At 53.5% G+C, this 27618-nt stretch overlaps 3 protein-coding genes across 11 annotated transcripts; 2 read left to right on the plus strand and 1 right to left on the minus strand.

Annotated features, from left to right (window-relative positions):
- The first annotated feature begins 1801 nt into the window (after positions 1–1801).
- RTKN (rhotekin) lies at positions 1802–17909 on the plus strand. Of its 7 annotated transcripts, XM_074398018.1 has the most exons (13): positions 3560–3749; positions 4127–4550; positions 10856–11055; positions 13156–13217; positions 13315–13368; positions 13459–13576; positions 13787–13996; positions 14887–14981; positions 15091–15197; positions 15434–15562; positions 16224–16392; positions 16540–16644; positions 17238–17909. In XM_074398018.1, the coding sequence occupies exons 2-13, from the start codon at positions 4479–4481 to the stop codon at positions 17567–17569; spliced, it is 1653 nt and encodes a 550-aa protein (XP_074254119.1). In that variant the 5' UTR covers positions 3560–3749; positions 4127–4478; the 3' UTR covers positions 17570–17909. The 7 variants fall into 7 exon arrangements, with proteins under 7 accessions (XP_074254106.1, XP_074254127.1, XP_003922632.1 ...); XM_074398005.1 differs by lacking the exons at positions 3560–3749; positions 4127–4550 and adding an exon at positions 1802–1887; XM_074398026.1 differs by lacking the exons at positions 3560–3749; positions 4127–4550; positions 17238–17909 and adding exons at positions 1934–2382; positions 17054–17231.
- A 127-nt stretch (positions 17910–18036) lies between these two features.
- Positions 18037–22091, minus strand: WDR54 (WD repeat domain 54). Its single transcript, XM_003922584.4, has 10 exons — positions 21989–22091; positions 21411–21633; positions 20855–20917; positions 20401–20467; positions 20257–20310; positions 19813–19940; positions 18816–18916; positions 18554–18716; positions 18299–18373; positions 18037–18222 (listed from the first exon to the last, which is right to left on the minus strand). The coding sequence occupies exons 2-10, from the start codon at positions 21630–21632 to the stop codon at positions 18091–18093; spliced, it is 1005 nt and encodes a 334-aa protein (XP_003922633.1). The 5' UTR covers position 21633; positions 21989–22091; the 3' UTR covers positions 18037–18090.
- Positions 22092–22129: 38 nt separating this feature from the next.
- Positions 22130–26135, plus strand: C1H2orf81 (chromosome 1 C2orf81 homolog). Of its 3 annotated transcripts, XM_010333430.3 has the most exons (3): positions 22130–22254; positions 24101–24331; positions 24418–26135. In XM_010333430.3, exons 1-3 carry the CDS (start codon positions 22237–22239, stop codon positions 26062–26064), a joined length of 1896 nt encoding a protein of 631 aa, XP_010331732.1. In that variant the 5' UTR covers positions 22130–22236; the 3' UTR covers positions 26065–26135. The 3 variants fall into 3 exon arrangements, with proteins under 3 accessions (XP_010331732.1, XP_010331733.1, XP_010331731.1); XM_010333431.3 differs by lacking the exon at positions 24101–24331 and having other exon boundaries at positions 22134–22254; XM_010333429.3 differs by having other exon boundaries at positions 22135–24331.
- The last annotated feature ends 1483 nt before the right edge of the window (positions 26136–27618 follow it).

Raw genomic sequence — 27618 nt, forward strand, 5'->3', positions numbered from 1 at the left:
GTGAAGCCAACATGGAGGAAAGTAGAACCAAGTGATGGGAAGAGACTGGATCTTCCTGACACTCAGTGAGTGGTTCAAGCCACATCTAAAGCCTGCCCCCTGGCTCATTTGTATGTATTGGCTCAGTTCCATGAGCCAGTGCATTTCCCCTTTTGCTTTAGTAAGTTTCAGTGAGCTTTTCCAAAAGAATGCTGAATGATTTACCATAGCAGGACACTTCTAATCTGGACTCTCTAAGAGCTCAAGACTGTATGCCTCTGGGTCCAGCCTGCCTGCTATGTAGGAGACTAACCCTTTCTCAAGTTCTTCTCTGTAAATTCTGAAGCCTACAGGAGATCCCTTCACGTGTGATCAGCAAGCTAATCTTTTGCCATTTCTTTCTCTCCCACTGGGCTTTACCGGGGGCAAGAAGGGAACTCTGTTTCTGTGGAAGCAGGGAGTGGTAAGTCCAACCATCCAGCAAAGCAGCTGATATATTACATATTTGTAATGCTTTTTTTTTTTTTTTTTTAAGAGACGGCGTCTCCCTATGTTGCTCAGGTTGAAGTGCAGTGGCTATTCACAGGCATGATCCCACTACTGATCAGCACTGGAGTTTGTTTGTTTTTTTTTCTGTTTTTTGTTTTTTTTTTTTTTTTTTTTTTTTTTTGAGACGGAGTTTCGCTCTTGTTACCCAGGCTGGAGTGCAATGGCGCGATCTTGGCTCACCGCAACCTCCGCCTCCTGGGTTCAGGCAATTCTCCTGCCTCAGCCTCCTGAGTAGCTGGGATTACAGGCACAGGCCACCATGCCCAGCTAATTTTTTTGTATTTTTTTTTTTCGTAGACACGGGGTTTCACCATGTTGACCAGGATGGTCTTGATCTCTTGACCTCGTGATCCACCTGCCTCGGCCTCCCAAAGTGCTGGGATTACAGGCTTGAGCCACCGCGCCCGGCCAGCACTGGAGTTTTAACCTGCTCTGTTTCTGACCTGGGCCGGATCACCCCTCCTTAGGCAACCTGGTGGTCCCCCGCTCCCAGGAGGTAACCATATTGATGCTGAACTTAGTGTGGATACTTGATCGACATAGCACATTACAGCCCAGAACTCCTGGGCTCAAGCGATCCTCCCACCTCAGCCTTCCAAGTAGCTGGGACTACCGTGCCCGGCTTGTAATGTTTTTTAAAAGATGGGTCCCACTATGTTGCCCAGGCAGGCTTGAGCATTTGAGCTCAAGCGATGTGCCCACCTTAGCCTCCTGAGTAGCTACAGGTGTGCACCACCACGCCGGGCTAGCGTGTGTGTGTGTGTGCGTGTGTGTATGTACGTATATGTGTTTTGTAGAGACAGGGTTTCACCATGTTGCCCAGGCTGTTCTTCAATCCCTGAGCTCAATCAATCAGCTCATCTTGGCCTCCCAAAGTGCTAGGATTACAAGCTTGAGCCACTCTGCCCAGCCATTGCTCTTTATGGCTCCAAATATGGGGCCCTTGCCTTGTGCCAAACATTATGCTGGGCATTTTACCCTCATACTTGTAGATAATCGTCATGGCAACTTGATTGGGGACAGTTACAGTATTTCCACTGAACAGAGGAGAAAACTGAAGCACAGAAAGGTCAGTGACTGGACCATGTCAATGACTGCACGATTAGTCAGTGACAGAGCTGGGGTTTCACGACGTGTTTAAGCACTGTCCCATCAGTGTGGCCCCTAGGCTTGGGCGGATAGCCACAGAGAGGAGACCAGGAAGGAACATTTGAGATTGTGGGAAGTTGAAGTGGTCTCTTTGCAGGCTGCCGGGGTTTAGACTGGGCAAGTTCCCAGGGCCCAGATAGAGCCGGACGTACCACGCGACGATCCCTGAGCCACCGGGGTTTCCGCGCCAGGGGAAGCCGGGCTTGCCAGGTGGGTACGGCTGGCGGGGCGGGGCTTCTCAGGGCCCGCTCCATGCCCAGGTAAGCGCTCGCGACCCGTGCGGGCAGAGAGAATGAGCCCCCGCCGTGCTCGCGAGGTGCAGGGTGCTCCTGGCTCCGGGGCTGTCGGGCCAGGTCCGCTCGGCGCGCTGGGACTGGCCGGACGGGCTGGGCTTTTGGCGGGGGTGGAAGAGGAGGTTGCCGCGCCCTGCCCGGCCCAGGTGTCGTCTCCGGGGGCGGGGTTTGGAGCCCTGCAGCGGGAGATTCCCCGGCGGGACTGGCTGGCGGGCGTCGAGAGACTAAAGGCGAGGAGAGGAGGCGAAGCCGGGCGGCGCGGAGAGGCGCAGGGTGCAGGCGAAGTCGCAAGGCCGCCAGCATGTTCTCCCGTAACCACCGGAGCCGGGTCACGGTGGCCAGGGGCTCCGCCCTGGAGATGGAGTTCAAACGCGGCCGGTTCCGACTCAGCCTCTTCAGCGACCCGCCCGAGGTGAGAGAACCGCGTCCCGGCCTTCCCCTTCCGCGGCTCCCGGGGGCAGCCCCGGCCGCCTCGGCCTCCTGCCTTCGTCCGCGCGCACGTTGAGGGACAGAGACGCCACGGTCTGGGTACAAACCTGACGGAGTTGTTGACTTAAAAAGTAAGGTGTGGACAGTCTGCATTTTGATCAGATCAGTGCTGCCCTAGACATTCCCCGGCCTGGCTGGGATGATTTGCCTGTGCCTGGAAAAACCCCGGGTTGGTCTCAGTTTGGAGGGCCCCAGTTCGACTCCCAAAATGTACCTGGACCCCAAAATGTCCTGGGCATTCCCAGGCAAAGGGCGGTGGGCAGCTAGGCGGGCCCCAAACGCTGGGACTCTTGGCCTGGCCTCCTGCTCGTTCCCCTGTCGCCAGCCCCATCCCGCAATCTGTCGCAGCCACCTGGGCCAGGCCAGTCAGCAATCCCGACTTCTAGGCCGGGTCCGCTCGCTTCTCCGAAGCCCTATTCCAAGGATCCTCTGTGCCCCTGCAGAGCTTTTAACTCTTTGGGGTTACTTCCCACACGCAAAATTTCCGCCTCCTTTCCTGGGGCCTAAGAGGAGTCCAGCCCCTCGGCTGAACGTCCCCCGCCCCGCCCTGTCCGCCTTCCACGGGTAGCCCCGTTGGAGCCCCACCTGTAACTCCCTAGAGGCTAGGGTAGGGGTGAAGGTGCGTGGCTGTGCTGGGACTGAGAGGGCGGGTAGCTACCCCAAAGACGCTTCTGTCCCCAAGGTCAGACTCTTACTTGCCCAAGGAGAGCCCAGTTCCAAGCCTTCCCTTCCGGGCCTGGAAAGGGTTAAGTGAGGTGGGCCTTCCTCCCGCCCCCTCGCCCACCCAGCTGAGATTCCAGGCCAGGCTTCTGCCCTTTCCCTCCAGCCTGCCCAGAACAAAGGCTCTTTCACACCCTTGTCCCGGTATCCCGGGCCTTCTCTGACTCAGAAGCTAATGGACCTGGGGGCGAGGGGGCCTACTTCGGATCCCCTTTCCCGCAAGCGACTGGGCTAGAGGAACGTGCTTGGGGCCACTGTGGGGGAGTAAGGGGCGAGGCCCGGGTCCAGGGGGAGGGGCCTGTGAACTGGGGCCGCCCTTCGGGATTAGCCCAGCCTTCGGGGCCAGGGCAGAGGAGCTGGGGCGGAGCCGCAGGGCCCCGCGTCTGCCAAGTGGAGTGTGACTCCGTGGGCCTGGCGTGGAGGCGGGGGCGCTAGGCTGCAGCTGGCTGGGAATCGGGGCTGGTTTCCTGTCTGGAAGGGAAGGGGCCTGCAGAAGGGAGCGGGGACAGCAGCAGACAGGCACACCCCTGCCTTTCTCCCTCCCTCTCCTCCCTTCTCTGGAAAAGCGAGGTAATTGTGAGCCCAGGGTGGAGTGGGCTGGATGGGGGCCCTGAGTTGAAAGGGGTGGCCCTGGGGCCGGGCTGCGTTACCAACTCACCCGTTTGTTTCACTCCCTGGGCTCACTCTCCCCTGAGGTCCTCACCTCTGTGGCTCTTTTGCCTAACTTTCTCAAACTAAGCCCGAACCCCTCTCAGAAAGCTCCAACCTCATGTAAACCCCATGACTCTGTAGAACCTGCATGAGGCGTAGTTTCCCTGCCCCCTTCCAGTTGTGCCTGCCCCTCACTGCCCTCTCCGCACACAGATTCTCTGTCCACCAGGCCAGGGATGTGGGCGGGGGCTGGGGAGCGGCCAGAGTCGGAATGAAAGGGCCTTTTTCTTCCACAGCTGGGAAAACAGCTGCCACCAAAGCAAGACTGGACACTCTGTGCCCAGAGCCCCCTCTGCAGCTGGCCTTTCCTCCTGGGACCCCACTCATCCTTAATTTGCTTTCCTTTTCTCCCCTGCCTGGCTCCCAGCAGGGCCCCGGAGCAGCAGTAGGCAAGGAAAATTTGTCACAGCAGCCAGAGGGGTCTAACAGGAGTGTAGAGGGATACGGGTAGCCTCTGCCCTCTGCCCAAGAGCTGTCCACCTCTTTCAAGACTAAGGGAACAGTGAGAGGAGGAACTGTAGGACAGTGTGGTGCCTGTCTGTCTCCCCTCTGGAGGGGTCAAGGGAAAGGGCACCAGGGGGCACAGAGATGCAGGACAGATTGCACATCCTGGAGGACCTGAATATGCTCTACATTCGGCAGATGGCACTCAGCCTGGAGGTAATCCCCCGGCCCTTGGAGTACACACCTCCTTCACTTGCATCCCAGCCCCAATCTTGGCCCTGCCCATTCCTTCTAGAGCATGGTGGGGAGAGCCAGGCCTGCTTAAAGTGGGAGAGGGACAGGTAGTTCCCTATGCCTTGTGTTGGGTGCAGTGCGTGGACGCAGGCTCAATTCTGCCCATCAGAGTCTTGTGTTGGCAGCAGGGTTTTCAGGAAGCTCTGTGGGTGAGTGTGGATGCCTGTTCTGGGGACAAGGATTCCTTTTAGATATGGGGAAAAGAGAGGAGTTCAATGTGAGAGAGGTTTGCAGAAAGGATGTAGCCTTACAAGAGAAGAAAAAGACTGGGCTGTGAGTAAGGATTCTGCTGGCCCTTGAGACGGCAAGGTGCTGTTTATTCATGTATTTGTTTTTTTCAATTCTTTATAGAGGCAAAGTCTCACTATATTGCCCAGGCTGGTCCTAAACTCACAGGCTCAGGTGATCTCCCCACCTCGACCTCCCAGAATGTGGAGATTATAGGAGTGAGCCACTGTGCCTTGCCCTATTTATTCTTAAACACATTTATTGAACATGTACTATGTGCCAAGTTCTTTTCTAGACCATAGGATACCTCAGTGAACAAGACAAAAAAGTTCCATTTTAGTGGGAGAACAGAAATGTACATTCAAACACATAAATAATTACATAAGGAAATTATTATGAAAATGGGGATGTGATGAAAATCAGATGGGAGAAGCAACATTAGATGTGGAGGTCAGGGGAGGCCTCTGTGGGGAGATCTTTGAGCTGAGCCCAGGGGATTTGGAGATGTATGAAGAATGGAGGAAGGACAAAGCCCCTGAGATGAGGATGAGGGTAATATATTTGTGGGAAAGAGAGAGCCAGTGTGGCTGGAGTTTAGTAGTTGGGGTAGAGCTGATGGGTAGGGGCCAGATCATACAGGGCCTTGAAGGCCATGATAAGGTGCCTGGATTTCACCTTAAGTGTGATGTTGGGTCATGGAAGGGTTTTAAGCAAGTGAATGACTCGTGCCTGGTAGGAAGTTGAGGGTAGGGTTGGGGGAGGAGGGTTGGCAAGAGAGGTCGCAAAAGTCCACCAGGTGGGAGGCTGTTACAGTCATAGGGGAGTGAACCTGGTGGTGTGAATTAAAGTGCAAATGGTGGAGAAAGGGAGTGGATTTCAAATGGTAGTGGTAGGTCTGACAGGATTTGCTGATGGATTGGATGGGAGGGATAAGGCAAAGCAAGAGAACTCCAGGATGATTCCCAGGTATGTGGCTAAGCAGTGGGTGGTGTGGCTGTTTACTGACCTGGGGAAGATGGAGGAAGCTGTGGAAGTGACTGCCTGGGCCAGGCAGGGGCTGCTGCTACGAGAGGTCAGAGGCAGGACTGCAGAGCCTAGATCAGGAATGGCAGGGTATTGTATGTGCTGTCCTGCCCCAACTCCCTGGATCATAGTAGATGTTACTGGTCAGTTTTAGCACTCTTTAGCTATGAGCCCAGACCTGGCCTCAGAATCTTTCTCAGCACCATCTTGGCATAAACTGTGCAGGTTGTGTTCTTCACGCAGATGCCAGCCAGAGGTGGGAGTACTGGTCCAGTTTCAGCTGCATCAGGCGGGAGCACCTTTATCTAATTTGTTTGTCTGGAGAGGGTCACCTCTTTCTAATTTGTAGAAAGGTGTCCAGTGAACTCACTGGGACCCTACCTAATTATCTTCCATTAGTGCACGAGATAAAACTTATTTGCCATTCATAGTCCTCTGCACTGTCCACATTACTAGTTACATATGGTCATTTAAATCTTACTTTTAGTTAATTAAAACAAAACATTTAGTTTCTTAGTTGCTGTAGCCACATTTCAAGTGCTAGATGGCTACTGATCATTTCCAACAACGCAGTAAGTTTTATTGGACAGAGCTGGTCTAGGTATGTAAATGTTTAAATTCTGCATCCTTCCCTCCTCCAAAAAAATGTAATTTTTCTCTCTGGGAGGCCTGTCCAAGTGTTGGGGCAGAGGAGGGGCTTAGTTTCACTTTGGTCACTCTCCCTTAGCCATGGCTAAGGGTGCTGTGTTCTTTCTCAACCAAGTTCAGCAGGCCCTCAAAAGAGAGACCCATTGATGTTTCAGGGATTGGCAAAAGAGATAGTCATGAAAGAGTAAATCCAGTAAGACTTTCTGGAGGAAGTGACTTAAGCTGCCAAGTAAAGGGAGCTTATTTTAAAATATGTGCTAGGTCCACGTAGAGTTGAGACTTTCCCATGTAATTCTCAAACAATGCTATAAAGGAGGTGGAATGCCCCCCATTTTACAAACTCAGGCTCCAGGAGTTAAATTCTCATGGCTTGTCAAGTCCCTAAGCCAGGATTTGTACTTAGCCCTGGTGGAGATTCTGAAGGGGACAGAAGGTGGTGAGAAGCAGAGCAGGAAGCCAGAGACAGAAGAGACTGGGAGGGGTGGAAGGGCTATCAACAGGGGGCCTAATGTGTGTGGGGCCCATGACTCATTCTCTAGCCCCTTGGGATCTGACCCAGGTCCATCTGACACCCAGCTCTGGGCTCTTTCCCAGGAGAGCCTGGGGGAAATGCTGCCCACTTGGGGATAGGGTGTGGTTTGGGTGGGGAGGTGGCAACAAGGAACTATACCTGTAGTGGGGGAACGCTGGAAGCACAAAGGTCCAGATCCTGAGCCAGGATTCCCTAGGTCCTCTCCCTGAAAATGTGGGAGCCAGTTTCCTAGGGCGCTCCTGGCCTAGGGCCATGGGAGAGTGGATTTGGGGCTGGAGAGCAGTAGAGAAATAGAGGAGGTGTCTGGATTTGTGGTCCCGCTCATCCATGCTGGGCCCAGGGACCTCCCTAGGGCCTCACTCCCAATTTATACACTATGCGCCCCCCATACTCTCAGGCAAGGGGTCATACTGGAGGGCAAACACCACGCGGGAGGGGCCTCCTGGTGCTGGAGCACGTCGCGATGGCCCAGAGACTTTTCCAGGGCTGCGCTGGTGCCCTCCCGGAGATCCCGTCGCGCCGACCGAGTCTCAGTGGTTGCAGCGCCTTGAACCAAACCGGGCCAGGTTGCCCGGAGGGACCTCCCGCACCCCGGTACCCCTCAGTTGCTCTCGCGGCAATTGGGAGCTGATGTCACCGGCGCCGTGAGCGCTGCGGCTGGAGGCGGTGCGGCTACGCTGGCGCCCTGGCTCCTCTGATTTCCCGCGGCTCTCAGGCCCCCACCGGCTCTCCAGGCCAGTGCAGCTCTACAGACCTCCTGCGCTTCTGCGCGCCTCTCACAATGGACAGGGCTAGGGAAGGATCTGTGAGTGCTGGGACTGGGACGAGACTAGCCAAGATGGGGGTTGAGGACACCTCTGTGTTCCCCTCCTTCCGGGCTCTCACTCATTTGGGATGTTTATGGCTGAAGCTGGGTGCAGACTGGGGTGGGGGTTGGCAAGCAGCGTGGACCCCTGGTGTTGACAAAACTAGGCTGGGAGGACCTATGTAGTCTGAAAGGGCTTCCTGGTGGAAGGGCTTTGGGAAAGGATTGGCTTATTTCAGAAGGAAAACAGATGGATGGTGATGGGGGAAGGTGTTAAAGTCCGGCCTAGCACAGTGGCCCAGAAAATACGCAAGGAAGCATCTGTAAGCAGGCAGGGCAAGGCTTTTAGAAGGGAATTTAGGGTGTTCAGGTCTGAGAGACTTGAAGCCTGGAGCCCCTGGGGCCAGATGCAAGGACACAGGATGTGGAGGAGAGTGGTGTGAGGAAAAAGACAGGTTTGGGGTAAATTAGTTCCCCTTTCAAATGGGTGGCTCCACTTGTCTCTTGAACCAATTTGTATACTGTGATGGAGTTAGTCTTCCAACTCCTCTCTGAAGATTTCCTTTATCACCTCAGCCAGAAGCAAAGTCTGTTTCTTGTGAGCATGGTTGTGCCATGACATGGCACTTATGGAGCAGCCATTAAAGTCGTCATCTCTCACCTCCCAGCTGAATTTTAAATGTAGAGCCTTGGACAGCACAGGGATGCTCCAGTGTTGACTGAGTGAATGTTGCTGCCACCAAAGTATAGCATGATTAAAATAAACATTCCTGCCATTCATGTATGCCATGTGCTGGGCACTGTGCTAAGTGCTTTACGTTCCTGCCTCACAGAATTCTCACAACCCCAGGATGTAGGAACTGTTTTCATTCCTGCTTTACAGATGAGGAAACTGAGGCTTAGGAAGGTTGAGCAAATTGCCCATTGCTTTTTAAGCAGGACCTCCAGGACTCCTTTCTAAGTGAATGTTCCTGATAATCCTGGTGTCTCTCCCAGTGTCTCTCAGCTGGCCCTTATCCACAGCCCCTCACTCCTGAACCACCTACTTTCCCATCCCCATTCCTTGCCTCTGACCTCACTTCCCAAGCTCAGAGGGCCAGTAGGTGGTGGTTCTCGTAATCTGGGGTATATGGGGTTCTGTGCAGTTGCAGTGAGCTCCGTGGGTAGATGGTATGCTCCTTCTCCACTGATCCCTTGCCAACCAGATGTTGAGTCTAAGGGATAACCCTCATTTACCTTTCCTTCTGTCCATTCCCATGAGTTGCTGGTTTTCAACCTGGCTGTACCTCAGAATCACCTGGGGAGTTTTCCAAAAGTACATATGCCCCACTCCTAGAGACTTTTATTCTGCACATCTTACGTAGGGCCTGATAATTTTTTTTTAAACTACAAGGATCTATTTTTTTTTTTTTTTTGAGACGGAGTTTCGCTCTTGTTACACAGGCTGGAGTGCAATGGCGCGATCTCGGCTCACCGCAACCTCCGCCTCCTGGGTTCAGGCAATTCTCCTGCCTCAGCCTCCCGAGTAGCTGGGATTACAGGCACGTGCCACCATGCCCAGCTAATTTTTTGTATTTTTAGTAGAGACGGGGTTTCACCATGTTGACCAGGATGGTCTCGATCTCTCGACCTCGTGACCCACCCGCCTTGGCCTCCCAAAATACTGGGATTACAGGCTTGAGCCACCGCGCCCGGCCTAGATCTATTATTTTTTAAAGGAAATATAATATCCAGTAGTACAGAGGGTATGTATAAAGTATCATTAGGCTGGGAGTAGTGGCTCAAGCCTGTAATCCCAGCACTTTCAGAGGCCGAGGCGGGCAGATCACTTGAGGCCACGAGTTCGAGATTCGTCTGGCCAACATGGTGAAACTCCATTTATACCAAGAATACAAAAGTTAGGCCGGGCGTGGTGTCTCACGCCTATAATCCCAGCACTTTGGGAGGCCGAGGCAGGTGAATCACCTGAGTTCAGAAGTTCAAGGCCAGACTGGCCAACATGGTAAAACCCTGTTTTTACCAAAAATACAAGAAGTAGCCATGTGTGGTTGCTCACGCTTGTAGTCCCAGCTACTTGGAAGGCTGAGGCAGGATAATTACTTGAACCTGGGAGGCGGAAATTGCAGTGAGCTGAGATTGCACCACTGCACTCCAGCCTGGGCAACAGAGTGAGATTCAGTCTCAAAAAAAAAAGTATCATAAATGTTATCCATTCCTGGCTCCCAGGCCCACAACCACTAATATTTTATGCATAAACATGCATATCTATGTATATGTATACATATGCATACACACATATATATCATGCACAAATGGTAGTATGTGTAATACTACTTTATTTTCTCAAATCATTTATTTTGGAGATTGTTTCATATCTGCATACATATGCATACCTCATTCTTTAATGTCTGCAATAGTACAGGGTACAGGTGTGCTGTTATTTATTTAACCAACGTCCTACTGAAGGGGTTTTCATTTTGGTGTTTAAAACAATGCCACAATGAATATTTTGTATGTATGGCTTGACCTAGTTATATGTGAAACTATAAGTGTAAGACAAACTCCTAGGTATTGGATAGCTGGATCAAAGGATATATGAATTTGTAGTTTTCATAGATTTTTCCAAATTGTACTCAAAAGATGCTGAAGAAATTTATACTTCTAACCATCAAATGCATGAGGACATCTCCATGTTTCTTATTTGTCATATATTTTTTTAGAGGTGGGGTCTCACTATGTTGCCCAGGCTGGCTTTGAACTCCAAGGGATCCTCCTGCCTAAACTTCCCTCATACACCACTGCACCTGGCTACAAACCTTCTCTGGTTATTTGTGGGCAGCTGAGATTGAGACCCAATGCTTGCTCTTGAACTACCTAAAACATTAGTTTCTTGTCAGTTTTACTGGCCATAACCCACTTGGGGACTGGGGAGTGCTTTAGCCTATCCTCTGACTGACATTTCCTTCTCACCCTTCCCCCAACCCTGGCTAGGACACAGAGTTGCAGAGGAAGCTAGACCATGAGATCCGGATGAGAGAAGGGGCCTGTAAGCTGCTGGCAGCCTGCTCCCAGCGAGAGCAGGCTCTGGAGGCCACCAAGAGCCTGCTAGTGTGCAACAGCCGTATCCTCAGCTACATGGGTGAGCTGCAGCGGCGCAAGGAGGCGCAGGTGCTGGGAAAGACAGGCCGGAGGTGAGCAAGGGGGAGGCGAGGCCTCGATGGAAGCAGGAGGCCTTCTGGGTGGTGTTGGTGCCGCATGTGCCTGTGTGGTGTGTGGACCACCCTAAAGATGACTTCCCCACAAACTCTTGTCAGGGACCTGGGAGAGACCTTGGTGTTTTACCGCCACTGTGAGTTGCCCAGAGGTGTACTTGTGAGTAGCCAGGGCAGGACTTAGGAAAGCTGGTGTGTCTGGTGAAAGGTAGGCAATCTGAAGGGTAGCAAGTAATGCAAAAGCGCTAATTTGGTAAGCCCTATCTGTGATCCAGTGAGACTGGCTATCTGGCTTTTGGAAAACTAATTCCCTCAACGCTGGTTCACCAAATGGCCAATTTACCACATACAGACAATAGTTTGTTATATCTGGGGTTCACCATCCAGAGGCAGGGATTGGGAAAGGAAATAATAAGAAACCTCTTAAGGAAAGCCTACCCATCCATTCAAACAAATTAGATTGTACATTCTAAAAGGGCTCAGCTTCTGGATGTATAATGTAAGCTACACTGACATTAGACTGATGATCTGACAAGTCTAAAGTGACTTGATTGAAGTGGTGCCATGATAAAACCAAAATATTGGGGAAAATATTTGGCAAATTATTCTTTTTTTTTTTTTTTGAGACGGAGTTTCGCTCTTGTTACCCAGGCCGGAGTGCAATGGCGCGATCTCGGCTCACCGCAGCCTCCGCCTCCTGGGTTCAGGCAATTCTCCTGCCTCAGCCTCCTGAGTAGCTGGGATTACAGGCACGTGCCACCACGCCCAGCTAGTTTTTTGTATTTTTAGTAGAGACGGGGTTTCACCGTGTTGACCAGGATGGTCTCGATCTCTCGACCTCGTGATCCACCCGCCTCGGCCTCCCAAAGTGCTGGGATTACAGGCTTAAGCCACCGCGCCCGGCCTTGGCAAATTATTCTAAGAATATGCCAATTTTGGTAAAGTGGTCATTTGGAGAACTGGTTTTTAGGAAAGTGGCCTATTTACTCCACTGAGGCTGCTTGGAGAAATGGTCCCAGCCCCTCACAGGCATGGTGCCCATTCCAGCCATGAAGGCTGCCACAAGGGGAGGTCACCAGGAGCTCACCCATGAAGCTACCAGAAGGAGGCAGAAAACCCACACTCTACGACTGTCCCATGAAGCTAGAGGAAGGGCATGCTGGCAGGAGGATAGCCTCTCCTGAGAGGCAGCATGGACAGGCTCTGTCCTGCATAAGTCCTCAGCCCACACAGGTGACTTGAGGTACACCCTAAGTCCCTGGCAGCTAAACACATTGCCATTAGTGCCACATCATTTAGCTTAAGGCTCTACTAGTCAGTAATTACTTTAGTGGCATTATGAGTAAGTACAGATGAACTGGCTGTCGTTTCAGGAAAGGGACACATGTGGTGAGTACTGATGATGGGCCAGGAGGGAAGGAAGGTGTTGGGCTCTGCAGTGGGGTGGGGGTGGGGGCTGCAGACTTAGGGCACTAGTAGGGTGCAGCATATGAGGCCAGGAGGAAAAAGGAGAAATCAAAGTTGGGGAGTGGTAGGGAAGAAGAGTCTGTGGTGAATGGAACATAACTGTTCTCCATTGGTGATTTTCCTTTCAACAAACATTGGCCAAATTATTTTCTGACCCAGTACCCTCTTATATAAAAGAAGTAATTCGATGGTGGAAAATAAGCAGCCTTTCTGTTGTTTAAAAAAAAAAAAAAAAAAAAGGCCTGGAAACCCCTCCAAGCCAGGGGTTTAAAGGAGAGCCCTTGAAATGAAGTCTCTCTGTGGGCACCTGTCCCCTGAAGGCCACACCTGTCCTTGGCAGGGGTCTGGGGAGGTAGTCAGGGAGGGTGCTTGGAGAGAGGAGCCCTGAGCTTGTGCTTTATGTATGAGTTAATGTGGCTCAACTGTCCCTAGTGTCCTGAACACCTGGCAAATTGCTGGGTTCAATGGACAACTCTCCCTTACAGCCCCTTGGCCCTGCCAGCCTGGCTAGGGACCTCATGGCTGAGGCCCTGGGACCAGGGGGATCCTAGAGCAAGGGGGATCAGTGGCTAGAGGCCAAGGCCAGGCCAGGACATTGTGATTTATCCACAGGCCTTCTGACAGTGGCCCGCCCGCTGAGCGCTCCCCCTGCCACGGCCGGGTCTGCATCTCCGGTAAGAAGCACAGCTACCCCAGCTGCTGGCACCCATTGCCCAAGTACACAGCCTCCTGCCCCATCTCAACATCTATTCCTACCCCTCTGCCCCTTAGACCTCCGGATTCCACTCATGTGGAAGGACACAGAATATTTCAAGAACAAAGGTGGTGAGTTCCACACACCCTGGGACAAAAGTAGGAGGCTCTAGTGGGTTTTTTTTTTTCTTTTTTTTTGAATTTTGCCCTCTTTGTCCCCAGACTTGCACCGCTGGGCTGTGTTCCTGCTGCTGCAGCTGGGAGAACACATCCAGGACACAGAGATGATCCTGGTGGACAGGACACTCACAGACATCTCCTTTCAGAGCAATGTCCTCTTGTGAGTACCTCAAACTGTGGCTGCCTCCTTCCTCCACTCTGCTCCAGTTCTGAGTGAGAGAGTTCCAGGGGAGGAAGAGGAGTGGGTGGGGGGAGGGGAGAAGCACCTGGCCTTCACTTCGGAGCTGTCTTGCACTTGCCACACCCATATCCCCCACGTTTTGCATTCCTGTACTTTCCTGTGACCACCCTCCTTTACTCCTCCCACCAGCACTGAGGCGGGGCCAGACTTTGAACTGCGGTTAGAGCTGTATGGGGCCTGTGTGGAAGAAGAGGGGGCCCTGACTGGCGCCCCCAAGAGGCTTGCCACCAAACTCAGCAGCTCCCTGGGCCGCTCCTCAGGGAGGCGTGTCCGGGCATCGCTGGACAGTGCTGGGGGTTCAGGGAGCAGTCCCATCTTGCTCCCCACTCCAGCTGTGAGGTAAGGCCTTGCACACCCCCACTGCCCTCAGCTGCCTATATTCTGCCCACAGGTGATCTTTGAACGGTGCTGTGTGTGCAGAACCCATTTTGCATTGCTGCCAGGATGTGCAGGCAGACAGGAATGAGCAGTGGCCACGTAGCTGGGAAGCATTCCAGCCAGCGCTCCAGAGCTGGGCTGAAGCCAGTCCAGAAAACCAGTAGGAGGGCAGGGAGAGTTAGGCTCTGGGGTCTTAACTTTTTAGCGGCAGCAAATACATTTTATTTTTATTTTTAGAGATGGGGTCTCACTGTGTTGCCCAGGCTGGTCTTGAACTTCTGGGCTCAAGTGATCCTCCCACCTCAGCCTCCCAAAGTAGTAGGATTACAGGCATGAGCCACAGCACTCAGCCTAGCAAATACATATTATGTGGATAGAGCAGAGCTTCTTGGTTGGAGCAGAGTACTCTGAGACCTGTGGTGGTGCCTACCTGGACCTGGAGATACCTCATGGGACTGCTGAGACTCTGAGAAGCAGTTTGACAACCTTTCGGTAATGAACAGAGTACTGATTTTGGACACAGATATAGGTTCAGATTCCAGCTCCACCACTTACAACTATAAATTAAGGGCAAGTTTCTTAACCTCTCTAAGCCTCAAGTTGCCTCATCTAGTTGAAGAAAGCCACCAACCTCACAGGGCTGTCACAGGAATATAATGGGATGAAATATATAAAGCATAGGTCCTGACACTTAGCTGGAGCTCCATCAGTGCTCATTCCTAACTCTCTGGAGAGGCAAGTGAGTTTTCTGTGGGGCAGCCTGAACCGTGGGGCAGATCTGCTAAGCCCTTAGAGTTACTGCTGGCCAACATGCCCCTCCCTCGGCTGATGCTCTCTCCTATCTCCCTCAGTGGTCCTCGGTACCATCTCTTGGCTCACACCACACTCACCCTGGCAGCAGTGCAAGATGGATTCCGCACACATGACCTCACCCTTGCCAGTCATGGTAAGCAGTGTGTGCATGGGGGACACACACATGTGGTGGTGAGAAGAGAGGCTGTGGGACAGTCCCCTTCTCATTCCCCTGCCTCACCCTGCACTTCCTCCTCCCCTAGAGGAGAACCCTGCCTGGCTGCCCCTTTATGGTAGCGTGTGTTGCCGCCTGGCAGCTCAGCCTCTCTGCATGACTCAGCCCACTGCAAGTGGTACCCTCAGGGTGCAGGTGAGGGGGCCCTGAGGAGTGGAAGGGAGCAGGGAGAAGGCAGAGGAGAGCTGGATAACCAGGAATAGAAGAGCTAATGAAAAGTCAAGATTTGGGTGGAAGAAGTGGGGTATGGCCAGATGAGGGGAGGAATGGACAGCAGTGTGGACAAAAAAAATAGGTTCTCATTGGTGGGGGGAGCTAAGAGGGATACTGGGGGTGTGACTCCCTCAGAACATGTTGAGTCATTTGTGCAGCAAGCTGTGGAGATGCAGAACTGGGTACGAGTACATGGAGTTCTGAAAGGCACAAACCTCTTCTGTTACCGGCGACCTGAGGATGCTGACACTGGGGAAGAGCCACTGCTTACTATTGCCATCAACAAGGTGATGGGTCCCTTGGTGGTGAGGCCACCAAGGGCATGGGCCCAGGAGCCTCTCCTTCAGGCCCCAGGAGGGTGGGCACATACCTCAGAGATAGAAGCAGGCCTCCTGCTCCTGACAGCGCCACATCCAGCTTCGGGGCCCATCTTCTCCCCCACCACAGCATCACTGCGTGAGGATCGTCCCATTTACTTGCCATCTTCAGTCCCTGCCAAGTCTCAGAGAGGGTTCTCCCGCCTGCCAGTTCAGGGTTTTTCATCCTCTCCCCCTCAGATTCCAATTTGTATCGACTTTACCGCTTCCCGTTTCCCTCCAGGTCCAATTGCCCTCCTTTGCTCCCTATCCCTTTCGTTGGCTTTCCTGCCTATTTCCGGCAGTTCTGAGGGACCTCTGGCTGGAGCATACTTGCGTAGCTCTGTGTCTTCCCTGCCTTGCTCAGTTCCTTTTTCCATGTCTCAAGCTGCTCCTCCTCCCCTGACTCAGGACTGGCTGTCTCTTCCCCGACCCTTTTTTTGCCATTCCTTCCTAGTCTGGTCAGTAGCAGGCAACTGACAGGGCTCAGCAAAAGCCCCCAAGCTCATCCTTCTAAGGCAGGAGTGATCAAGGCTGCCTGATGTCACTGCCAACTTCTGTGACCAAAGTAGACCTCTTCTTTCTCCTGCAGGAAACTCGAGTCCGGGCAGGGGAGCTGGACCAGGCTCCAGGAAGGCCCTTCACCCTAAGTATCAGTAACCAATATGGGGATGACGAGGTGACACACACCCTTCAGACAGAAAGTCGGGAAGCCCTGCAGAGCTGGATGGAGGCTCTGTGGCAGCTTTTCTTTGACATGAGTAAGAGAGAAGGGGGCTGGGTTGAAGCTTTGGGAAGGACTGGAGTTTGTCATTTTTACCAAAGGCCTATGTTTCAAGATTGTGTGGAAGGGAATGTAGCAGGAGAAAGGGCGGCCTGGCCCTCTCTAGTCAGTGCTCTTCCTGCAGGCCAGTGGAAGCAGTGCTGTGATGAAATCATGAAAATTGAAACTCCTGCTCCCCGGAAACCACCCCAAGCACTGGCCAAGCAGGGGTCCTTGTACCATGAGATGGGTAAGTGAGAGGAATGTGCACTCCAAGAAGCTGTTGGGAAGTAGGGTTGGGGACTTCAAGAGAAACTAGATAATGGAAACAGAGAGAAACCACATTCTGGGCTATACCAGATCTCCGGGGACCCAAGTCTCACCCAGTCCTGTGTGTTCCTTTCTCCTTTCCAACTCTTCTTAGAACCACCTCCACCAAAGTTCAAAACAAAACCCCAATAAGCCAGGATCATTTCATGGATTTCTTTCCTAATTTCTTCTTTTCTGTTTCCCTTTCTGCATGTGGATTCCTGTCTCTTCCTCTGACCCTTCATTTGCCTGGCACCGCTTTGATTTTTCTCCTCTTTCTTGGTTTCTTCACCCACCTCTGCTTCCCACCCCTCCCCGCATTCCCATCTACCTTGTCCTGTATCCCACAGTCTTATCAGAGCCTGTAGCCCCAGGGGGCCCAGGTGAGGGGCTGCTCCTGCAGGATAATGCAATCTCGGCTGAGATCCGGGCTTTGCTTTCCTCCTATTACAGTGACAGGTGATAGGGCTGGGTAGACTTGGGGCCTGAGCTCTGACTAGCCCACCCCACCCCAACCCCTTCCTGGTGCCACAGCTATTGAGCCGCTGGATGACATCGCAGCGGTGACAGACATCCTGACCCAGCGGGAGGGCGCAAGGCTGGAGACGCCCCCACCCTGGCTGGCAATGTTTACAGACCAGCCTGCCCTGCCTCACCCCTGCTCGGCTGCCTCAGTGGCCCCAGCCCCAGCCTGGACCCAACCCCTACCCTGGGGGAGACCCCGAACCTTTTCCCTGGATGCTGTTCCCCCAGACCACTCCCCTAGGGCTCGCTCGGTTGCCCCCCTCCCACCTCAGCGATCCCCACGGACCAGAGACCTCTGCAGCAAAGGCCAACCTCGCACTTGGCTCCAGTCACCAGTGTGATAGAGAAAGGTGCTGGCATAGGATCCACCCGGAAGAGAAAATGACCCATGCGCAATTGGACTCTGGATACGGTGCTGTCTATAGCAAGTTGGCCAGCCTGGCCTCCTCTTCCTCTGCTGGACTTGGGGTAGGCTGCAGGGGCGGGCAGAAGCCCCTCCTAAATTGTGGTTCCCATGGTACCGAGGGACTCATTCCTGGGGCTGGCTGGGACCTCCCTAAACTCTTCCTGGAAGAAAACTGGAACGACCTCTGCCCTACCTCCCTGCACTAACCAGCTTTGAGGATGGCACTGAAGAGCCCTTGTGACTCCCACATCAACCATTAAAGTTATTTAACAGCAGCCTTCATCTGGCTCCTGAGGATAGGGTGCCTCTCTCTGCCTGGTCTAGACCTGCCTCACCTCACCCCTGGAGCGTAGTTCACCAACTGTGAAATATGACTGTGATACTGAGTAATCAGACAAGGGCTGGGTGGAGCGGGTACTTTATGAATACCAAAATGACAAAAGGAGGCTGCTCTTCTCACACACTGCAGAATCTCCGGATCTCTGCGAGGTCATAGCCAGTCACAGCAAAGGAGCTGCCTGAGGAATCACAGAATCGAGCACCACACACCTGGGTGTCGGAAACACACTCACCATGACAGTGTTCCACCTGGGGGAGCAGAGGGCTGGTCAGGGCCTGCTGCCCCATGCTTGGGCCCCCATTCCACCCATCCCCTGATACATACCTCAATGTAGCTGCTCTCTGGGCTTCTGCTCAGCTTCCAGATATGCACAAAGGAGTCCTCAGCTGCGGAGAGTAGCTGTGGAAGAGGAAGAGGGGGAGTCAGGATGCCCTGACAGGGGACAGGTATAATCTGGAATGCCCAGTCCAGGTGCCCCAGGGAGGGGGCTACACTGAGTTGCAAAGACAAGCCTGTGGTGTTCTCTCAACATTCCACTGCCAGGAAAAAGGGTATGTAGGGACAGAGCAGGAAACCGACCTTGCCCGCCTCAGGAGCCAGGTCCAGGGCAGAGATGGCCCGGGCATGGGCATTGATCTGGACATGTAGATTTCCTGTAGTGGCCTCATACAGATGCACTTGTCCATTCCCATAGCCTGCTGCTATGATCCCCTGCCACAGCTGCACAGAGGGGCACGGGACTCTGCAAGGGGTGATACCCAACTTTGTTTTGCCCCGACCAAATCCTACTCCCCATCCTGAAGCTACCTCAGGAAGTCCTCTACATCTCTGCTTCACCTACCCAAATCCTGGAATGCGGGTCAATAATGTGAATTCTGGCCCTGATCGCCAGACACAGAGCAAGCCTGAATCATCTGCCGTCACCATGTCAGCCACACAATCCTGAAGGGAAAGGCAAGATCAGTCCTTCCCTTTCTCCCCTGCTATGGTCCCGTATACAGGGCAGGAGGGGAAAAGAGGCAGCGTGTGCATCTTTCCCTCACCAGGGAAAGGGCAAGAAGTGGAGCCCTCACTAGCCAGACCCATCAGAAACTAACCCTATCAGAACCCTTCCTGAGGGTTCCCTCAGGAAGCATGAACTGCTTTCCTTGGATTTCTTCATGGAGTTCCATCCCCCAATAGCATGTTAGGAGGGGGTGCATAATTGCCTCACTGGATGGATGATAAAACTGATGCCACAGCGTCATGACCTTCTGGAGGTCTTGTGAACCAGTTACTGTCATGACTAGACCCTGGGCCTCTGCACCCCCAACACTAGGCAGCCAACAGCCCATGGGCCTAGCCCTATGCCAGGTGCAATGGAGAATATGCATAAAAAAATACATACCTTGTTCTCAAAAGGTTTGCAAACTAACTGGGAGATAACAGTTGTCTTTTGAGGGCAGTGCCAATTCAGGGTTCAGCTAAGAGAGATCAGTGGGAGCTAGAATATAGGGAAAGCTTCCTGGAGAGGAGAGATGGCACTAGAGCTGGCCCTGAATAGGTAGGACTTGCCCCAGAGATGGAGGCTGCACATTTCAGAACTGGAAAGTATCTCAGAAACCATTTGTTCCAGCTCCTCATTTCACATCAGTATTATAGTCTTAGTTAACTATAAAATAGTACATAATTGTAAAGTATCTCTGGCTTTATCACCGAACTTGCTTGCTAAAGACTAGGAAAGTGCAGATTTGCCCAAAGCCATCCACCTGTTTAGTGGCACAGCCAAGACTCAAATCCAGGTCCCCTGCCTCCAAGGGTGGGGAAGGCTCCCAGGTGGGTAGGGGAAGTCCACTCACCTGTCCCTGGGCAGACTCGGTGGCAATGTCTGTGATTGGTGTCTGATGCCCAGCCAGCTCCTCACTCAGTACAATGTTGGGACCCTTGGCTGGGATGTCAAACACGAGCACCCGGCCTGACCATGTTCCTGCAGCCAGAACCAGTGCCCCAGTGATGACTTCATGACCCTCCTGGGTCTTCAGCCACCATACTCAGCACTCCATCCCAGAAACCTTAGTAACAAACCCCCTCTCACTGCCTCGACAGCTCTGCCCCTTCATTCACTACCCTCATCCTATCACCCTGACCCTCTGAACCCTTCCATGGTTTACTGGAGTCTCTGATTCCACTGCACTTCTACCCTCCCCTTTAACTTTCCACAATTTCCTCAGACCCTCATAATCCTCCTGGCCACGGCCCACATGCCCCAGCACCCCTCCATGGCCTGCCCTTGGCTCCCTCACCGACACAAATGAAGTGGCCACTGGCAGCAATTCCCCGGGCAAACACAGCCTGTACTGAATATGAAAGGGCAGAATGATCAGAAATTTCCCCACGCAGCCCTAGCAAACACTCCCTGCCCCCACCCCACTTGGTTCTGCAGGTACCTGGGGTGGCATCTCCAGAGTCCAGTGCATGCCAGTAGACCATGGTGGAGCCATCGGACTCATACATCTGGAAGACGGGCAAGAACCAGGGGGAATAACCCAACTGACCTCTGCTGAGTTCTGTGCTGAGTACTTCACATATGCTAGCCTTAGCCCATGTAATCTTCAAAACAAATCTGGGATGTAGGTACTATTTGTTATCCTCATGTATTCAGAGGACGACAGTGAGGCTGAGAAAATACTGTAAGGACATATAACTAGTAAAGGGGCAGATACTGGAGGTGGCACTTGGGAAATGGAAAAGATGGAAGGATTGAAGATAAGAAATAGAAAAAGAGTGAGTGGGTCAAGCATGTGGAAAGTTTGGAAATGTTTAGAGGCAAGTAGGAAACAGTCTGGAAGCCTGGCAGGGGAGCTGAGAAGGCTCTGGTGGGGCAAGCAGGAGAGTCCTTACCTGTATTCCTCGATGTGAGGTGAGTACCAGCAATACTCGAAAGGGGAGGACACACCAGTGGACCTGGAGGGAGGTGCGTCAGTGTAGGGAGAAAATCAAAGCGGGGATGATGAGGAGTCAGATTTCTTTCTTTCTTTCTTTCTTTCTTTTTTTTTTTTTTTTTTTGAGACGGAGTCTTGCTCTGTCGCCCAGGCTGGAGTGCAGTGGCGTGATCTTGGCTAACTGCAGCCTCAGCCTCCCGGGTTCGTTATTCTCCTGCCTCAGCCTCCAAGGTAGCTGGGATTACAGGCACACACCATCATACTTGGCTAATTTTTTTGTAGTTTTAGTAAAGAAGAAGTGTCACCATGTTGGCCAGGCTGGTCTCGAACTCCTAACCTCAAGTGATCTGCCCACCTCCGCCTCCCAAAGTGCTGGAATTACAGGCGTGAGCCACCGCGCCCGGCATAAGAGTGGAGATTCTGAGGTTAGGACACGCCTGCTCCTGGAGGTTTGGAGAGAAAGGGCAGGGGGTAGGGCTGGGTTCAGCAACATCACTCCCAACTCCATGCCTCACCTGAGTGATAAGTGGGGGGCTCACTCCAGCACCCTCCTTAGCGTGGAGCTGGCGCTGGGCCAAAGGTACACCCTCAGGAGCAGCGCTGAGAAGCTGGGCGCTCGGTCCATGAACCACACCAAAATGCGTGAGGTTGCGAGCCGGCAGCTGCAGCACACTAAGGTTGTTGCATAGGGCGGCGGCCGAACCTCGAAGGGGAATGGAACGCTCCCAGCGAAACATCCTGCGGGAAGACGTAACCGAATCACCAGGCGCGCAACCAACAGATGCAGCGGAGATGCCGGGGGGCGGCTATCAGCGAGCATTTCGGAAGACGCCAGAGACTGGGTTCTAGGATGGGGTGCCCCAAGGACGGTGATGGGGGAGGGCGACAAGGCGTGGGGAGGGTCTCGGGGAGCAAGACAGGGGAGTCCCAGGGCTGTTTGGGGGCGACAGGGGAATCCCAAAGGAGGAACAGTGATGACACAGAACCACCCGATGGCCCCAAGCCCGCGAGCCAAATAAGTGTGATGAAGCCCCCAAGGCTTTCTCTCTCGGCTCAGATCCCTGAGGCCCCCGGCCTAGGTTAGAGGTCATACCCGCAGCCCCAGATCGGCTCGCCTGACTGCTAGTTCGTAGGGTCCCTCCAAATCCGCCGCCACCATAGAGACGACGCACGTACGCACTGCCCTTGGGCGGAGTGAGCGGCCGGAACTAGCAGCGGGCGGCGCGGTTGCCGGGGCAACTGTGGGCGGGGCGAGCAACCCGGAGCGCGTAGTTGCCGAGGCGACTGTTAGGCGGCCTCGGATGCAGACGAAACACCAGCGTTGCAGCGACCTCGTTGGCGATGGCGCACGAAGGCTCGGTGAGCTTCAGTTCCACTGGGGATGCGCCAGAGCCAGGGTTGGCCGTTAAGGTCGGTGTCGGGAACAGTGGGCTGGCTCTGGGCCTCCGGATGCCGCTACTTGCTCCCGCCCACCGCGCTGGAGTTCTAGATGACCAAGGAAGCCACGTCGGTACTCGGGCAGAAAACCTACACCTGCACGGTGCCCACTCACACTTCACGCTTTGTCACACTCAAGCAATGAGGGGAAGGGTCAGTGGGTGGTGTAGAGCCTGAGAACAGGAAGTGGATTTTGAAACAGCTAATGAATGTAATAAGCCTCTTACATTTAAATGGATAAACCAGGCCGGGCGCGGTGGCTCAAGCCTGTAATCCTAGCACTTTGGGAGGCAGAGGCGGGTGGATCACGAGGTCGAGAGATCGAGACCATCCTGGTCAACATGTTGAAACCCCGTCTCTACTAAAAATACAAAAAATTAGCTGGGCATGGTGGCACGTGCCTGTAATCCCAGCTACTCGGGAGGCTGAGGCAGGAGAATTGCCTGAACCCAGGAGGCGGAGATTGCGGTGAGCCGAGATCGCACCATTGCACTCCAGCCTGGGTAACGAGAGCGAAACTCCGTCTCAAAAAAATAAAATAAAATAAATAAATAAATAAATAAATAAATGGATAAACCAAAAACAGGCATTTTTAACAGATAAATCTACTTCGAGAATTTCAAGAGGAATAAATATATTAATTAACAATTCAGAGGCTACACTTGAAAGTCAAAATTGTTTAAGAGCCAATCATTTTTAAAATAAAGAAAAACCGGGTGGGTGCGTTGGCTCACTGCTGTAATCCCAGCACTTTAGGAGGCCAAGGCAGGCGGATTGCCTGCGCTCAGGAGTTTAAGGCCTGCCAGGCCAACATGGCGAGATCCTGTCTCTGCAAAATACAAAAAATTAGCTGGCTGGTGGCACGTGCCTGTAATCGAAGCGCCAAATGTTCATCCTCATTGCCTCCTGCTCTGCCCATGATCCCCTCCCTGAGATACTCTTTGTGGGGGAGAGGGGGTGTGGCATGGCAGGCTGGGTGACCAACTACCCCAGTTGGGGTCCTGCCCCTAGGATGCTGCAGCAGAGTGAGCAAGGGGCCCCCAATCGACCATAAAGGGTGTAGGGGCTACCTCCTCTCCCTGGTCTGTCAGGGAGGGGTAGCCATGATCTGCCCCAGCCTGGGGCTCCCCCTCTGGTTTCCTATTTGCAGTTACTTGAATTTAAAAAAAAAAAAAATCCTCTTCCAGAAAACAAAAAAAAAAAAATCGTTTTCCAGAAAACAAAATGTAGAGAAGACTCTAAATAGCACCAATAATTCCAGGACTGTTGACTGCGTTTCTTTCTCAAGTTCTTTGAACTCTCAAGAATTTTAAGACTTCGTACTGGTATAAGGGACATGAAGTTAAACCTTCACATTGCCTGAGCTTGCTCACTGTGTGCTCCCAAGCAAGGATGGTTAACTTCTGTCAGACTTCAGTTTTTTTCTTTTCTTTTCTTTTGAGAGTCTCACTCTGTCACCAGGCCGGAGTGCAGTAGCGGTAATCTCGGCTCACTGCAACCTCTGCCTCCTGGGTTCAAGCAATTATCTTGCCTCAGCCTCCCCACTTCAGTTTATCTGTCAAATGTGGTTAGTGGGCTGTTATGAAAATTATTAATAATTAGGTCAAACATCTGCTAAGTATCTGTCACATAGTGGGCTCTTCCTCAGTTGGCCCTTTCCCTTTTCCTTCCTACTGGACAACTTGAGAAAGCTTCCTTCTAGCCTATGGCTGCTCTTCCGTTCCACTTCTTGGTTTCCTGCTCTGACTACCCTGTTTTGTTCTCACAGAGGCAGGAGAGGCAGGTCCGAGACCGCGGGGTGACCCGGTCCAAGGCGGAAAAAGTGCGGCCGCCCACCGTGCCAGTGCCGCAGGTGGATATAGTGCCTGGGCGGCTCAGTGAGGCCGAGTGGATGGCGCTTGCGGCCCTTGAGGAGGGCGAGGATGTGGTAGGGGACATCTTGGCCGACTTGCTGGCTCGAGTCATGGACTCTGCTTTCAAAGTTTACCTGACTCAGCAGGTGGGCCGGGATCCGGGTCCTTCAGACTCATCTCTTACCTCTCCCGTCCCTCCCTGCCTACCTGAGACCCTCTCTCGCCTCTGCAGTGCATTCCATTCACCATCAGCCAGGCACGGGAGGCCATGCTGCAGATCACGGAGTGGCGCTTCCTGGCCCGGGACGAGGGAGAATCTGCAGTGGCTGAGGACCCCACATGGGGTGAGGATGAGGAGCCTTCGGCATGCACGACGGACTCCTGGGCTCAGGGCTCAGTGCCCGTGCTGCATGCGCCCACCTCGGAGGGCCTGGAAAACTTCCCAGGTGAAGTACACTCCTCAAGAGCCTCTTCAGAGTCATCTGCCCTTACTCCTGCTCTACCCTTTCCGACATCTCAATGCCTGAGCGCATTTTCCCAGGACCCTGGGGGCATGGACCAGATCCCCTTAGGAAGGTCGTGGGTAGGCCGAGGCTCCCAGGAGCAGATGGAGTCTTGGGAGCCTTCTCCAGAGATGAGAGTCACCTCGGCCCCTTCATCCACATCGGAGCTGTTTCAGGGGGCAGGGCCCGGGGGTCCTGTAGAGGAACCGGACTGCCAGTCCAGAGGCCACCTCTCCTCGGCTGGGTCCTCAAGCGTGAGCTTCCAACTGTTAGTGGAGAAGGCGCCTGCCGATGATGCCAACCCGTCTTCGGAGCCGTCCTTGGTAGCCAGCCCCCAGGCCTCAACCGAGAGGGGACAGCCCCTTGGCTCCCATTTGTCATTGGAGGACCTCTACTGTTGCATGCCCCAACTGGACGCGGCTGGGGATCAGCTGGAGCACAAGTCAGAGGGGGTACTCTGCCTCGCCTCGGGCGTGTGGGTGTCCTGCCCTTCTGTGGGCGGCGCCACGCGACCCTCTGCGTCCTTCCAGCAGCAGCAGGCCGGGCCCTCGGGTGTGCGGCTGAGCGCCGAGCACCACAGGATGCCCTGCAAGGCAGCCTTGAAGCGCCTGGACCCTGCGCGGCTCCCTCGCCATTGGGTGCGCCCCTTGGCGGAGGTCCTGGTCTCAGACTCTCAGAAACGCCCGTTGGAAACCTACCACGGGCGCCAGCAGGGCAAGAAAACCAAGGCCCGGGCCGAACCCCAAGCCCCCAGCCCCGGCACCCGCGTCTCGCCGGCAACGTTCTTCCCTCTCCAGCCACGCATTCCTTTCTGTGCCTTGGACTCCGGCCCCACACTCCAGTTCCCCACTTTAAACTTAGGCCTATCGTCGCCATGCTTCCGGTCAAAGCTACCACTCCCCCGCTCTGGGATCCACCCGGTTGTCCCTGATGTGGTCTGCAGCCCCAGCCCCAAGCTGTGGCCCAGCAGTTGGGAGCGGAAGGCTGAGCTGCTGGGCGAACTGTGGGCGGGCCGGACCCGCGTGCCTCCACAGGGTCTGGAGCTGGAAGACAGGGAGGGCCAGGACGCTGGTAGATGGCCTCAAACCACACCCCAGGTCCTTGAAGCCACTTCCCAGGTGATGTGGAAGCCCCTGTTGCTGCCGGAAGCCATGAAGCTGGCCCCTGGTGTGAGCATGTGGAACCGGAGCACCCAGGTGCTCCTCAGCTCTGGTGTGCCTGAACAGGAGGACAAAGAAAGTGATACCTTTCCTCCCGTTGAGCAACAACCCATCCAGACAGGTCCCCCAAAGCCCCAGGTGACCGTGGCACAGCTATTGAAGAACTCAGTCCCCAAAGTGTGGTCATGCCCTGCTAAGCCCTCTGCCTCACTCTGAGCCCTGAGCCTCTGGCAGTGGTAACTGGCCCCTCCCTCTGCTTGCTAGAAATAAACACCCGAGTTGCCTTAGGAAGTGGTCTTGATGTCTCCTCAGTTTCTTCCAAGGGTGTCCACTCTCTCACTGAACTCCAGGGGGAGCTGTTATCCTGCAGACCTAAAAGAAGATAGCACCAGGGTTCAGGAAATAGCCCCCTTGCCACCCTTAGGAGACCCTGCTTTAGCACCAAAGCTGCGCTGTCACAGAGGCATTCTAGAGAGACCCCCGTTCCCCAAAGGAGTAGACATAAGGGCTGCCAGCGGGTCTGGCTCTGTAGAGAGAACTTTGAGTCTCCTTTCAGTAGGGGAGGAAGGAGATGGCCTTGCATAAGCAAAGAGCGGTTCCAGATGTGAGGAACTTGATTTCTTGCTTCCCTGGTACCTGGAGCTTGGCCACTTCACCCTAGACTGCAAATCCAAATTTCAATTTTGGAGTTAAGGAGGAACTCTCAAATTCAAACAGTATACTGAACAAACTCAAGTCAGTGCCTCCTTAAATTTTATCCTAGGCTCCGCACCTGCCTCATTGCTAGGCTCCACTCTGCCCAGATTTATCCTGCCCCAACTTTCTCCTATAGCATTTCCCCAGCAGGCCCAGGAAGTTTCTGGTATGTTGCTGTGGGCTACACTCAGCACCCTGGTCTGGGACCCTGGCTCTGTCCTCCTTATTCTGGTCCTCCTGCTTCAACTGTGTGTGCAGCTCTGGCAGAAGTCTCATCCCTGGGACCTCCAGCACTGCTCCACAGATATGACTGGGAAAACAGCCATAGTGATTGAGGCCAACAGTGGTGAGTGCTCCTCCCACCCTGTCTCCTCACAAGGGGCCTCAGCCCCCAGCAACACCCACAGGGAGGACAGGGAGGAGCATCCACTGTCACCACCCTTTTCCCTCCCCTAGAGTGTCCCTTGTCCACTGTAGTCACCACTCAGATTAGCCTACTCAAAGCTGTCCTCCCACAGGCATCAGGAAGGTTGTATCCCAAGAACTGGCTCAGTGTGGGACCTGAGTGATCCTTGCCTGCTGGAGCAGGGAACATGGACAGCAAGCCCTGGTTGAGATCCAGGCAACTTCAAATAGCAGCCACCTCCTGACTGGCCAGGTGGACCTCAGCTGCATGACCTCTATTCGGAGCTTTGCCCAGAAGCTTCTACAGGAGAATCCTGAGATATATCTGCTGGTAAACAATGCTGGAGTTGGTGGTATGTGCCTTGGCTTGCTTCTCCAAACACGTTTCTGCAGCCTTCTTTCTAGCTCAGGGACCCCAAAACAGGTATCCTCAAAGCCTAACCTATGCAATCTTGCCAAAACACTCTAATCCATTCCCTCCCCTAAAAATCTGACATTGAGTTATAGTTTTAACCTCATTGCCCCATCTTTGCATGTACATGAGCCTTTGGCATTTCTACTGAAGGTAGTATGTCCCTCCCAGTCCATGTCTTCCTCAAGGTGGTCCCTTTATCACTCAGCGACAGTGTTTTCATCTCCCCCCAGGATTCCCCGAGACACTTAGCCCAG

This window comes from Saimiri boliviensis, chromosome 1 (assembly GCF_048565385.1).
Source record: "Saimiri boliviensis isolate mSaiBol1 chromosome 1, mSaiBol1.pri, whole genome shotgun sequence".
Classification (NCBI taxonomy): Eukaryota; Metazoa; Chordata; class Mammalia; order Primates; family Cebidae; genus Saimiri; species Saimiri boliviensis.